The 14281-nt window shown below is 49.8% G+C and overlaps 1 protein-coding gene across 6 annotated transcripts in view; it reads left to right on the top strand.

Moving 5' to 3' along the window:
- HNRNPUL1 (heterogeneous nuclear ribonucleoprotein U like 1) overlaps positions 1-14281 on the top strand; it is a 36548-nt gene that overhangs the window by 13024 nt on the left and 9243 nt on the right. For all 6 annotated transcript variants that reach the window (XM_027617612.2, XM_027617613.2, XM_027617610.2 and 3 more), the window contains exons 6-10: positions 412-511; positions 2243-2355; positions 6722-6988; positions 8106-8228; positions 8326-8454. In XM_027617612.2, the coding sequence (XP_027473413.1) occupies positions 412-511; positions 2243-2355; positions 6722-6988; positions 8106-8228; positions 8326-8454 (732 nt within the window). The remainder of the gene's footprint in view (positions 1-411; positions 512-2242; positions 2356-6721; positions 6989-8105; positions 8229-8325; positions 8455-14281) is intronic.

Below are 14281 nucleotides of genomic sequence, written 5' to 3' on the forward strand. Positions count from 1 at the left end.
TGGGTGGCTCAGTCGGTTAAGTGTCTGCCTTCAGCTCAGGTCATGATCCCGGGGTCCTGGGATCAAGCCCCATGTCGGGCTCCCTGCTCAGTGGGGAGCCTGCTTCTCCCTCTCCCTCTGCCTGCTGCTCCCCCTGCTTGTGCTCTCTTTCTCTGTCAAAAAAATAAATAAAATATTTTTTTAAAAAACAACTGTATTTTGAAGTGCCTGTCTCTGTGGCCCTGTACTTCCTGAGCCCCTCAGAGTCCCTGGGTTCAGTGCCACAGGCCCTTCTGAGTGGCTTCAACACCTTTTCCCCAGCAACAAGAGCCACTGCTGATTTTTAATGCCTGCGTGCTGCCCTCTTGTATTGCCTTGTAACCTGCAAGCCTCCGAGCATCAGCTCTGAGCCCTCTTATTCTTTGTCCTCAGATCAATGAGGAAATCTCCGTGAAGCACCTTCCTTCCACAGAGCCCGACCCGCACGTCGTCCGTATCGGCTGGTCCCTGGACTCCTGCAGCACGCAGCTGGGTAAGGGGAGGGCAGCCTAGCGGTCCAGATACTAGAGTAGCTGCCTCTGTCCCTGGATTCTCAAGCTTCCTAAACTTCTCTTCCCAGCATGGGACTCGGAACACAGCTAGCCCAGGGTGGGACACCTCCTGCCTGTCTTCAGGTATACAGGATTCAACTGGAAGGACCACAGTCATCTTAACTTTTCTATGAGAAATTGATTATCTTTTAGGAGAGGGTCCACAGTTCTCTTTAGAAGGCTGATCCCTTTCTTTAAAAAGATCAGTTGTCTTCTGTCCTCAAACCATGCTGAAAATAAGTTCCTCAAGTCCCATTCAGTTCTGTCTGGGGTTTTCTGTCCAGAGCCAAACCCAGAGTAGAAGGGGAAGCAGGGAGCAGGGAGCTGGTAGGCAGAGAGAGGCAGGGGCTGCCCATTGAGAGGGTTTGAATGTTCAAGGGGCCTCAAGTGACATCCGGCCCCAAGTGACTGATTTCGATGACCCATGCGGAGACCTTTTGCTTTGGTCATGTAAACATCTGATTATGAAAACGTGTACTCGTGTGTACAGTTTAGGCCATAGGGAGAGGGGGAAATGAAAATCCTCCCAAACCTGCGAGATAACCAGTGTTAACATTTTTATCTACAGTCTTCTGGGCAGTTCTTTTGTTCTTTGTATATCTCAAACTGGGTCACACTATGGTACTGTCTTATAGCCTGGTTTTTTTTTCCTTCTTAATAGATGCTGGGCATATTTTTGTAAATAAGTAGAGCTGTTTGACCACTGCACAATTTCCCTTTTTGTAATAGTGTCACTTACAAATAAGGTTTTGTGGATCATGTAAGTTGATTGCAATTTTTTGCAGTTAAACTCTTAAGCTATCCTTGTGTGTAATGATCTGACTGTTCACTTAAGACTGACCCTTAAAAGTAGAAATGTTAAGTCGGGAGTGTACAGTTCCATTTAGATAGATATTCACATTTTTTATTTCAGATGCCTGTGTCCTCTCGATTTCTCTCTGTCTGAGTTTTTGGGTGTAAATGGTGGGTAGTTGATACAGGTAAAGGTTCAAAGCCCAGAGCGGTCAGATGTCCGGGGCCAGCAGCTGGTATGTAGAACCATTGGGCCTGGAATTCATGCCTGTCAGCGCCTGCTTTTCTGGCAGGATGCTCCTTGGGTTCCTGGCCAAGGATCTCCATACACCCCAGGTGTCAGGCAGGGCCCTCACGATCTCACTCCTTCTCCCATTGCTTCAGCCCCCAGTTCTGTAGCCTGAGCAAATCCAGTGCCTTCCTTAGCGTGTAAACCTCACAGTCTCCAGAAGCAAAATCCAGGCCCTTGCCTGATTTCTGCCCAGAACCCACTGGCACCAAAAGTGGGTGTCATTAGTAGACTCGACTGTATGTTGAGTGTCACGAGGAAGGTTGCGCCTCTGCATGCAGCCCGCCTTCTTCCTAGCTCCTCTCTCCCCTTCTCCCTCTCATTCCAGATTCTCCCTCTGTTTGTGCAGTGGTTCAGGTCGGCTCCCATCCCCAGACTTCACACCTAAACCCACCAAGCCCCCCAGAATTCTGCATAATGAGGGGCTTCCTTTCAGCAGGACCTTCCTCACCTCCTCCCCCCGCCCCCAAAGCATCTGATTAGTAAAACGAGTAAAGAAACTAATTTTTTTTTCTTTAAAAGTATGTGGCAGCCATAAAGGCTGCTGGGATCATGGTGGGCTTAACCGGCCTTTGCCTATTTCTTCCATCAGGCGAAGAGCCTTTCTCCTACGGCTACGGAGGCACTGGGAAGAAGTCCACCAACAGCCGGTTTGAGAACTATGGAGACAAGTTTGCAGAGAATGACGTGATTGGCTGCTTTGCGGTGAGTGCCAGCAGCCTGTGGGAGTTGGCGGAACCAAACGTTGGTCCTGTCAGCTGGACCTGCAGGCTTCTTTCTCAGAATACCTCTGTCCATGGTCCTCCCTGTCCAGCAGCTCTTGCCATAGCTCTTTGCCTCTCTTTCCCAGAAGGGAATGTTGGCTCTTGTTTTGGGCAGGATTCTGCCATTCTACCCTCTTTGGTCTTTCGTGCGAAGCTGTCAGACGGCACCTTGGAGAGGTTTGGGGATGTCAGGTGCGTGCAGCCTTCTTCCAGTCCTAGATACCAGAGGGACATTTTCTAAATACACCGGGAATTTCTTTTCTCTTCGCTGTGGAATAGCCTGTCTGCTCACAAAGGCAGTGCTGTTGGCGCTTGCCCCACTGTGGCATCCCCTCATCCCAAAACCTCTCCCATCCTTCACGTTGTACGGCTTGAGCCAGGCTTCCTACAGTGCACTGTCTTCTAGAAGGGTGGGGGTGGATGCAAAACAGAACAAGATAGAGGGTGGCAGTCCTGCAGTCCAACTTGAGTCCCTGAGAACAGTGACTGACGCTTGACAGTGCTGTACACGGGGCCATGGCTGCAGCTCTGGGGCCAGACTCCCTGGACCCAGCTCCTGCTTGTCCGCTCACAGCCCTGGGCAGCCCCCCTCCCTGTATTTCAGCATGCTCTCAATGAGAGTCGTGGAGTTGGGTCTAGGGCCATTAAGCCAGTCCATTAGAACACTTCTACCAATGCCAGAAGCATAGTAAGTGCTGAGTAAATACTACCTCATGCCATTATCAGTAGGAGCTTTAGACGTAAAGTGTGTCACGAGACCTCAGGCAGGGTGGCTGCCCGGGTGCTTCCTCTTGGTCTTGTTCTCCTCCCTCTTGTTTGTACCCGTGTACTCTTTTTTTTCCCCTTCACTCTCACTGGAAGATGATTTCAAAGTCAAAAGCCCTAAGAAATCTCAGTCTTGCGCAGATTCTAACATTTGCAATTTGCTTTCACCATTTCTCAAACACAGTATCTGTGTCTGATTCCTATCTGGTCCACTGGAGAGTAGGGTGCCTACATCATGTCTTTAGTTTTTAGTCTTCAGTCTGCATTTCCTAAGAATAAAGCTGCTGTCTTAACCACAGGACAGTTATCGAATTTAACATTGATATAATGCTATTATCTCCTCCACAGTCCACATTTAAATTTTGTCAGTTGTCCCAGCAGTTTCCTTTAGAGCAATTTTGTTCCTGGTCCAGGATCCAGTCCAGGATCACGGATTGCATTCTCTTGTCAGGGCTCTTTAGTGTGAAACAGATTCCCAGTGTTCATTTGTCTTTCATGACCTCATTATCTTTTTAATAAAAAACATGTTTTCTTAACCAGAAATTCACCATGTTTATGCTCTACACACTGCTCTATACCTTGCATTTTTCCCCCGTTTAACGATCTTGGCTGTCTTTCCTTCACACAGATAATATGGATCTAGCTCAGTTAAAAACATTTTTGAATAGTTAATGAATTTATGTGGTTTCCAAAGATACCAAGAGAGATATGTCAGAAGATAACACAGTGTAGTCTCCTGCAGACCTTCCCCATCCACACATTGTTCACATACGCCCTCCCCACACGGGAGCCCCCAGTCCTCGGGATTTCTTTATCCAAATACAAGAAAGATAATTGTCATTTTTCTTCTCTTACACAAAAGGTAGCACAGCATTTCACATTGGTTTTTACTTAATTATTTATCTGAGATATTTTTTCTGTTGCTACCTAAAAGATTTTGTTCTTTCACATGGTCTGCAGTCGTTGTCTGTACTTACAATATTCATATCATCAGTTCTCCGTTAGTGGACATTTGGTTAGTTTCTCCCCTTTTTATTTGGTGGCTGCCTCGTATTTTGATGCAGGCATCAGTTTATTCTGTGTTAATTTAGCCGGTCTCCTGTTGGTGGCCTGGGAAGCTGTCTGCTGGGGGAGTCGATGCTGCGGTGACGCCTTGTCCTTTTCCCACGTACCACAGTCTCTTGGGGATCTTTTTGTGTTTCCACACTTGGATCTGCTCTGTCCTATAGCGTCTCCTACTTCCCCATTGGAGCACAGTTGGCAGTGCTGGGCTAAGTGATTGGCACATCTGTCTTTGCATTCTTGTGGGAATCCACCTGTAGTGTTTATTCCTGAAAGTGTGATTTCTGGGTCAGAGGTGTATTTTTAAATTTCGATCGCTGTCACCAAGACCGCACTCCAGAGAGGCTGCGGCAGTTTAACATGACCTCAGTGTATGGCAGCATCCCCCAAACTCTGTCCCATCCAGGCGTGAGGCTCTGTGAGCGTGCGCCAGTGTGGAACTATAGGCCTTGATTCCTGCTGCAACTAGATCGTTCAGCCGGGGCACCTCTACTTCTCTTTTTAAGATGCCATGCGCAGTTTCCTTTTTTCAAAGGGTGCCATAACTTTTTAAAAGGCTTGGGGTGACGGGTTAGAGGGGGTGTGGAAACCAGTGACCTGAGGGAAGCCAGGGGGAGCCCGTTTGTGTTAGATCTCGAGTTCTCAACAGTCACAAAACAGAGGATACAGTGGCTGCCGGGAAGCGAGAACAGTAGAACCCATTTCCGCAGACCATAAAGAGTGTTGTACTTGGAGCCTTAGGGACGACTGAGGAGGTGTGAGCGATGAGGCCGTAAAACCAGCGGGCTCTGAGTAGCACCGGGCATGATGACTTTGAGGTTTGAGGCCCTGGACCGGCACCAGGGTGTTTTAGCAGGAGTGATAGGGCCACACTTGCCTCTTGGACAGATGGCCCCATGGGTGGTGGATTTGTCAGTTGAGGGTGCTGGTTTTTGTACGATGTGGGAAGTTCCCTGAGTGAAGCTGGTGGCCATGAGGAAGACTGACCCTTGGGATGCTCATCTCCATGTGGAGCAAAGGTGACCTGGGCCACTTTGCTCAGGTGGAAAGATACGGTGGGGATCCCGCTGCAGGGAATGGGCAGGATTCACCCTGGCAGATGTTTGTGTGTCTGCCCTGCGTGATCTTGACCTCTGTGGGCACCTAGAGATGAACAGATAAGGACCGTATAGAGCTGTGTCCTGTGAGCACTGAGAACTGTGGTGAGGAAGCCATTTAGGAAAAGGGGCGCTCGCTCCTTCTTAAAGGATAAGTTCCAAGGTGGTCTCCCCATTCAAGAGGGAAAGAATACCAGGTCTTGTACTTTTATACCAGGAACCTGACCTCGTGCTTTGCTTCAGCTGCCATCTGATCCCAAGTTTTGAGTCTCCCTTAAATGTAAACCTTTACCCTGCACCCAGAGTGATCTTCCTGAAACGGCTTTGACCAGGCCACTCCCCTGCTTGAAACAAGTCAGGGGCTCTGCTCTGCCATCAGCGTGGAGTCCAAACTCCTGAGGTGACAGAGAGCCTCTCACAACGCTGAGGTCAGGGACCATGTCTCCCCACAGTGCCTGGCATCTCGGACTCATCGGTCCCACTAACCCACTTAGTCCTCTTTGCAACATAGAATCTTGTCATGGCCCCCCTTGTTTGATAAGGAAACTGTAGATGGAACCCCAAGGTCACACAGTAAATAGCAGAGCTGAAGCAGTCTGCCTTCCCAGTCTTAACCACTAAGCTCCAGCTGCTCCGTAAGAACTCAATGGTTGTTGAATGAACAAATACGCCTGACTCACCCGCTGCACCTGAAGTTACTCCTCCCTCATCTTTTCTGCTTCAGCCAGGCTGACCCTTTGTTCTCTCACTATTGGATTTATACACAAACAACACTTCTCTGTAGGACTGTCTCCTCCCACCGCAGACTTGGCTCACTTCCATGTATTATTCAGGACTTGGCTTACAGGTCCCCTCCTCGGAGAATCTGATCCTGGGTAGGTGCTCTTACAAATTAGGATAGTGTCCTTGTCTGATTCCCCACCAGGCCCCGAGCCCTGTTAGGCCCGGATCACCGATAGGCCTATGCACCAGGAAGAGCAGGAGCTGCAGAACATGTGTTGAACAAACAAATGAAAGCATTTGTAGAGCTGGACTTGACTCAGAAGGCCCTGCTGTGGCTTTCTTTCCATCTGTTCTCTTCGCAGACTGCCCTGGCTAGGCTTGAGGACACACAGAATCGCCTTTTCCTTCACATTTGTCCCAGGCTAGGCACAAGACTTGGAGCTTCCTAAAATGACAACGTGTCACATCCCCCAGCTTTGGGGTTTGGGGGCAAGGAGGGCTTTGGCCGTACCTTCTCAGCTGTTCCCTGGTGCCGCCTCATGTATCTGCTGGGGGAGGGAGGCTGTCTTTCCACTCCCTGCATCTGCTTCCTCCCAGCTTTGGCTCCCGATGCCTGACGCTGAGTGTTGGCAGTTATCTTCCTTTGGCTTTTTCTCCTAGGACTTTGAATGTGGAAATGATGTGGAACTTTCCTTCACCAAGAATGGGAAGTGGATGGGCATTGCCTTCCGAATCCAGAAGGAAGCCTTGGGGGGTCAGGCCCTCTACCCTCATGTCCTGGTGAAGAATTGTGCAGTGGAGTTCAACTTCGGGCAGCGGGCAGAGCCCTACTGTTCCGTCCTCCCAGGCTTCACCTTTATCCAGCACCTTCCCCTGAGTGAGCGGATCCGGGGCACTGTCGGACCAAAGAGCAAAGCAGAGTGTGAGGTGAGTGGGCCTCGAAGACCGAATTGGAGGCCACCTCTCCAGAGCCATGTCGCTGCCAAGGCAGAGGGGAGACACTGCAGCTGGGTGGTGAGAGCAGCACAGCCTCTTCCTCCGGGCTTCCCAGGGCTGGGAGAGAGAGGGGAGGGCAGTGGGTGTGGCTCGGGCTGAAGAGGGAGGGGCTGAGGTGAGAGACCTAAATCTTGGAAAGGTTCCCGAAGGAAGTTGTCCTGTGGCTTCTTCCACACTGCTGCTTCACGGGGGCCAAGGCTGTCTAAGGACAAAAATGACAACAGATCTTGGGGGTTATTTGGCTGCAGAAGCTGTACTAGTGAGCTTTGCTCTCAAAATAATATTTTTTAAGATACACAGGTGATTTTATGTTTATTTCTAAAAAACTAAACTAAACGTGAAGATTAATTTCCCATAATTCCACTGTCTGCAAATAAGTTCACTGATGAAGTTTTCAAGTTTATGCTGTCTTTTTTGCTGTGCTAGGTGCCTGTTTTGTACACACGCACTTATAATTGAGATTGTAAAGTATAAGCATTTTGATATCTGCCCTTTTCACTCAACAGTATTTTGTGAGCTTTATCCCACTACATGAAACCCTCTTTTTAAACTCACTTTTAATGGCCTTACAAACGGATTGTTCCCCTCTTGGTGGGCCTTTAGGTTGTATCTAGTGTTCACCAAATTCTAAATGTACTAAATAAATACCATGCTTGTCCTCATGCGTATAGTCTCTCCCCTTTTTGGACTCCAGGAAGGTTGTACCACTTCTCGTGGCCGCTGTGTGTACTGTTCCCAGTGCATGACCCTCTCTGGGCTTTTCCCTGTCAGAAGCTGCTTGATCCTGAACAGAAATGTAATATTCATGATAACAGCACCTGATTTCGTGCTCACCCCATTCGAGGCCCTCTCTTAAGAGTCTGACACCCTTTGTGTCTTTGAATCCCAACAGCAACACTGTGAGGTAGATGCTGTTATTGCTACTGTTTTCCAGAGGCAGCCATGAAGTTGAGTTACCCTTGAGGTCACCAGTGAGTGAGGGCAGTGCCAGACCGCCATGCCACCCACTGCTACTGCTTCAGTGTCCCTCTTTGTCCCATTTTTGTAGATTCTGATGATGGTGGGCCTGCCCGCTGCCGGTAAGACCACGTGGGCCATCAAACACGCAGCCTCCAACCCCTCCAAGAAGTACAATATTCTGGGTACCAATGCCATCATGGATAAAATGCGGGTAAGGATGGTCCCTGGTCCCTCCATATCCACCCGCTTCGTCCACCAGAGTGCTGCCTGCAGCCAGGACCACCCACTCCTTCTCCCTCTGCCCACAGGTGATGGGCCTGCGCCGGCAGCGGAACTATGCTGGCCGCTGGGACGTCCTGATCCAGCAGGCCACCCAGTGCCTCAACCGCCTCATCCAGATCGCTGCCCGCAAGAAACGCAACTATATCCTAGATCAGGTACTTAAACTGGAAACCTTCATGCCCCAGGAAATGGAAGGGGCCTTTTAGATGCCTGGTCCTTTTATTGTTTCCCCGTAATACTCAGACTGCAGTGCTGATCAGGGAGTCAGCCCTACATGATGACACAGTCCCAGACTCTTAGCCTCGGTCTCTGAGGCCAGTCTGTGGGTGGGCTCTGGGGCCATGAACCAGACATAACTCAGGCTCTCAGCAGCCCAGAAGAACATCATCACGTGAGAGCTGTTTAGTGAAATGGAAGGGACATGGACTTCTGAGCTGGACAAACCTGGGCTTGAATCCGAGCTCTGCCCCTTCCTAGCTGCGTGCCTGTGGGCAGCTGACTTCATCCCCCAAATCTCAGTCTCCTGGTCTGTAAAAGAGAGCTCATAATGGTGCCCACGAAACACGGTCTGGCCCATAGTAGCTGGAGATTGTTGTTAATTACTCTACAAAATAGGTACATCCCAGCTTCTGTTAGCATGTTTTTATGACTGTCGGGTACGTATCTAAGTCACGTATTGTCTACTAGTTAAGAGGAAGGCTGTTAGCATCAGGTCGTCTGAGAACCTTTGAAATTAAACCAGAATTTTGTATACAGGCACAGATATGTCCTTTGAAAACAAACAAACAAACAACTAGACAGTTTCGAGTTAGGATAGGAAAATCGTCCATGGCTTTCAGCATTCTCAAAGGATGAGTGACCCAAACATGGTTAAGGGAAGGAGTCCTGTCTCAGAATAACGAGTTCCTCATGTTTACTGCCTATGAGACATCATTCTTGACATTGTCCCGAAGGCTTTCTCAAGTAGCAGATACTGTATTTGGGGACCTGTGAATAAGCCTCTGCTCCCCTTAGCCTTGCACTTGTGCTTTCTTAAAAATCTGTGAGTGCAAATGTGTAACCTGAGCAGTGCCCCCGCCCTGGCAGCCTTACTGGGGTACCTTCCATACATGTAGCCCTGGGTACTTGGTTCCCATGAGTTCAGAGTTCCTGATAAGGGTGGAGCTGGTGGTGGTGGCAGCCTTGTCAGAAAGGTGGTTGGAAACTCCAGGGAACCAGGTTGGCTTTGCATTGGAGTGAGCATCTTAAAACAATTGAGCAGGAGCTCCCAGGCTGGTGGATGGTGGAGATTTGGGAAGAGTGGTCCCCCCGCTCTCTGCACCCCTTCCCTGTATCTTGCCCCAAGCATCTCTTCCATGTGGCTATTCCCGAGTTACATCCTATTCATAATAAACCGGTAAGCTGCTGTCTATAGTGGAAGAAATGAGGCCTCATAGCCAACATTTGAAAAGAGCACATAATAGGAAACTAGGTTTTTTCTTAAATAATTTTTTTAAAGATTTTAATTTCTTATAGAAGGGTGGGCACACGAATTGGGGGAGGGGCAGGGGGAAGAGAGAGAAGCCAATTCCCCTCTGAGCTCCAAGCACATTGCAATGTGGGGATTAATCTCACAAGCCTGAGATCATGACCTGAGCCGATAAGTTGAACACTTAACGAACTGAGCCACCCAAGTGCCCCAAGAAGAAATTAGTCCTTAAAGACAAAAAGAAAAAAAGCTGTTAGGTGATGATAGTTCTTTATGATAGACAAATTAAAGGATCTTTACAAGCAGTTAAGTGTTGAGAGTGGAAATCTTTGGTTTGCTGGTGAAACAGCATGCTACAAAAACTAAAAGTTGGCCAAGGCTGTGCCACGCTTTTGGCATCCTTATGTGATGCTAGAGATGTGAGATTCGCTCTGGGTGTTGCTTTTCTGGAAAGTGGACCTGAAAAGGTGTACTTTCATCCACTGAGCAATGCTGCAATCATAGGATTGAGCCCTGAAGACCCACATTTGTAAAGAACATAGGACATGGTCCCATAATACTAAAGTTTGATAAAAATAACTTATTGGGCTAATGGAAAAAAATAAAAAAACACCACACAGTTGAGCACAGGATAGTCCTAGAGCCACCCAGGGTTACTGCCCCAGCTCAGCCCCATTCATGATACATACAGCCAGCCTTCTCTCCCTTTAAAAGACTTTGTTCTTTTTCTTTCTTTCTTTCTTTCTTTTTTTTTTTTTTAAAGATTTTTAAGATGTTTAAGATTTTATTCTTGGGGCGCCTGGGTGGCTCAGCCGATTAAGCGTCTGCCTTCAGCTCAGGTCATGATCCCAGGGTTCTGGGATCGAGCCCCACATCGGGCTCCCTGCTCAGCTGGGACCTGCCTGCTTCTCCCTCTCCCTCTGCCGCTCCCACTCATGCTCTCTCTCTCTCTCCAGTAAATAAAATCTTTAAAAAAATTAAAAATAAAGATTCTATTATTAACTTCTTTACCCAACGTGGGGCTCATACTTATAACCCCATGATCAAGAGTCGTGTGCTCTAACAACTGAGCCAGCCAGGCATCCCAAAGACTTTGTTTTTTTTTTTTTTTTAAAGATTTTATTTATTTATTTGAGAGAGAGAGAACGAGAGATAGAGAGCTCGAGAGGGAAGAGGGTCAGAGGGAGAAGCAGACTCCCTGCTGAGCAGGGAGCCCGATGTGGGACTCGATCCCGGGACTCCAGGATCATGACCTGAGCCGAAGGCAGTCGCTTAACCAACTGAGCCACCCAGGTGCCCAAGACTTTGGTTTTTTTTTGTTTTTGTTTTTGTTTTTGTTTTTAAAGATTTTATTTATTTATTTGAGAGAGAGAATGAGAGATAGAAAGCACAAGAGGGAAGAGGGTCAGAGGGAGAAGCAGACTCCCCGCCGAGCAGGGAGCCCGATGTGGGACTCGATCCCGGGACTCCAGGATCATGACCTGAGCCGAAGGCAGTCGCATAACCAACTGAGCCGCCCAGGCGCCCAAGACTTTGTTTTTTGAACAAGCCTCACTTTGCCCCGTTCTTGTCAGGGCATTTTGAAATTGTAGTCCAACTTGGCCTCAGTGGGACTCCGGGTCCTGAAAAATAGAGAGCAATGGTGTTTTAACACCCTGAGGATTCCTTGTTTGGATACCAAGAAGTATTCCCTGCCTCCTTGCCCCCCCCCCCCCCCCCCAGCTTGCTGGTTAAATCATCTGTGAAACCCATTTCAAATATGTGGCCCAGTGGAAAAGGATTATAGTCCTAGGGGTAGATGGTTTGTTTTTTTTTTTTTAAGATTTTATTTATTTGACAGAGACACAGCAAGAGAGGGAGCACAAGCAGGGAGAGTGGGAGAGGGAGAAGCAGGCTTCCCGCCGAGCAGGGAGCCCAATGCGGGGCTCGATCCCAGGACCCTGGGATCATGACCTGAGCCGAAGGCAGACGCTTAACGATCTGAGCCACCCAGGCGCCCCAGGGGTAAATGGTCTTAACATCTGTGTTCAACATTTCAAAGTGGGCTTTCCCTGGACGTCAGGCCCCCAGCCTCTCAGCCAGGCACAGAACAGCTGAGCTCTGTAAAGACTCACCATTGGCCTTCTCGTCCTCTGCTGGCTTTATTCAGGGACAGGGTCCAGGGCTGTACCGGGTACGCCTGTGCTCTTCAGGGCTGCTGGCCTCCTGGTGGAGGACCTGCTGGTCAGGTCGAGTGACCTGAGCCAACAAGGAAGCAAAATAACCTAAACTCCGAAGGAGGGGGAGGAGGGTTCTCGGATTCACCACAGACTGGAGGATTGACTTGGGGCCTGAAGCTATAGGTTGGTCAGGCCTGGGAAGAGGTCTAAAGCCAGTGGTTTCACCCGTTTTGACTTAAGCCCCAAAAGTAGGTTCCAGAAAACCCTGGAGGTAGGATGTAAGGTTCAGAGCAGACCCCTGGCAAGATGCTGGCACTTTCCACTCCACCACCTTCGACAGTGATAAGGGGTAAGTTGATGCATAGCTGTCTCCTGAACTAGAGAGAACTCCCAAAGCAGACACAGTACAGCACGCAAAGTTCCTGCAGTCCCGGGGTCTCAGCTCAGGGCTGTCTTCTCCCTTTTTCCTCGGATTTTTCCTGAGTGGTCAGACCTCCCTGTCTTTGGCTTTCCTGGCTCTCCTGTGTAGGTTGGCCTCAGAAATGCTCATCCTTGGGCGCCTGGGTGGCTCAGTCGTTAAGCGACTGCCTTCGGCTCAGGTCATGATCCTGGAGTCCCTGGATGGAGTCCCGCATCGGGCTCCCTGCGCAGCGAGAAGTCTGCTTCTCCCTCTGAGCCTCTCCCCTCTCATGCTCTCTCTCTCTCTCATTCTCTCTCTCAAATAAGTAAGTAAAATCTTTAAAAAAAAAAAAAAAAAAGAAATGCTCATCCTTGAGAGGGAAGGAGAAAGAGGCTGTGTGCGGCAGGATTCTGCCTTTGGCCAGGATCCCAGCCCCTCTCCCAGGATGTGTCTCCTTGAGCACAAGCTCTCAGGTGTGTAGGGGCCCGGACTTACATTTCGTGATGACTTGAGTCCTCTTGAGATCATGGGGGTGTTAAGCTGTGGGACATCTGAGGAGGGCAGGAAAAAAATGAACCAGAGGGGAAGCTGAGACCTCATCTGGAAAAGGAACCTGTTTGAAGTTTGCATTCGGTTTACTGGTAGAACAGGCCTCTGCTGACTTCCTAGAAAGTCACAGACAAAAATGGTGGGGGCCCTGGTGGAAAATTAGGAAAGCTTTCCGGAGGTGGGGTGCCTGGCCAGGACATGGACGATGATAAAAGGAGTTGAGACTTTGTCTCGAGGGCAGTAGTGAACCATGGACATGTTTTCATCAAAGAGGGACATGGCTCACTTCGCCTGGCTGGTGAAAGGCTGAAGAGAAAGGGGAACAGAGAAGTAGGAGGCCACATCACTTCAACTTCTCTTTGGGGTCCTTTTCTTACCTGGGGAAAGCCTCTGGAATGAGGTGCTGCCTGCCCTGGCCCACCACAGAGCTTCAAGACGGTACAGGGCAGGAGCGGGAGCTGACCTGGAGGCCTCGAGAGGGCCTCTGCAGGGCCCTGTGTGAGGGCCCCAAACCACCCCCAGAGTCAAGACTGCGGGCTCTAACAGCCCAGCGCCAGGCCAGGCAGTAATCAGAAGCAGGACTGCATGTGACAGCGTTGCCAGCCCTGCCTCAGCCCCGCCTCAGTCAGCAGAACATGTGGGTCTAGTCTTGCTTTGCATCCCTGTTGACGAGTGCCATGCCTTCTTTGAGACAGAAACCTGGGGCTAAGAACAGAGGCCCAGAGTAAACCGCCTCTTGTTGGCAGGCATTGGAGAGGGAGGTGTTTCTTCTCCACCTTCCTCATCCCCAGAGCCTCAGCCAGTTCCACTGTTGACACTCCAGCCAGTTCTCTTGCTACATGTGTGGTTCCTCCCACTGGGTTTACCTCACTCTGCCAGAGTGAGCTCTTTTGTCACCAGCTTTAAATGTGCTCCTGTGGGGTCCAGCCAGGTTTCTCTCCCTGCCAGCCTGACCCTGTTGAGCTCTGGACAGGGGACAGTGGGACTCTCACAGAACCCGGGCTGTATTTCTCCCTCATTCCCCCGGACCGCCACACACCAGAACTACCCACATAGCTTCCCGGAGAAACCCAGCTCCTGTCCTTTGGCCCCCATTGCCAGGGATGGGGATAGCTGGGGAGCCAGGGAACACAGACAGCCCCAGACCTTCTCAGAGCCAGCATCTTCAGGGTGGGACTGGGAGAAGCACAAGCTGGGCAGAGGGATCCCACGCAGCTGGAAAAGCTGACCTAGCTGTTGTGCTGGTCTCCTAGCAACAGCCACCAGCAGCCCCCAGTGACCAGAGTAGTGCTGGGCCGGCCTAAGGGCTCTGACCTCACTGTGTTTGCTGTAGCAACAGCCACCAGCAGCTAACTCCCTTTCCTCCAGGAAGCCAAGCATTTGCATTTCTGCTGGCCTGATTCGGT

This window comes from Zalophus californianus, chromosome 17 (assembly GCF_009762305.2).
Source record: "Zalophus californianus isolate mZalCal1 chromosome 17, mZalCal1.pri.v2, whole genome shotgun sequence".
NCBI classification, from domain to species: domain Eukaryota; kingdom Metazoa; phylum Chordata; class Mammalia; order Carnivora; family Otariidae; genus Zalophus; species Zalophus californianus.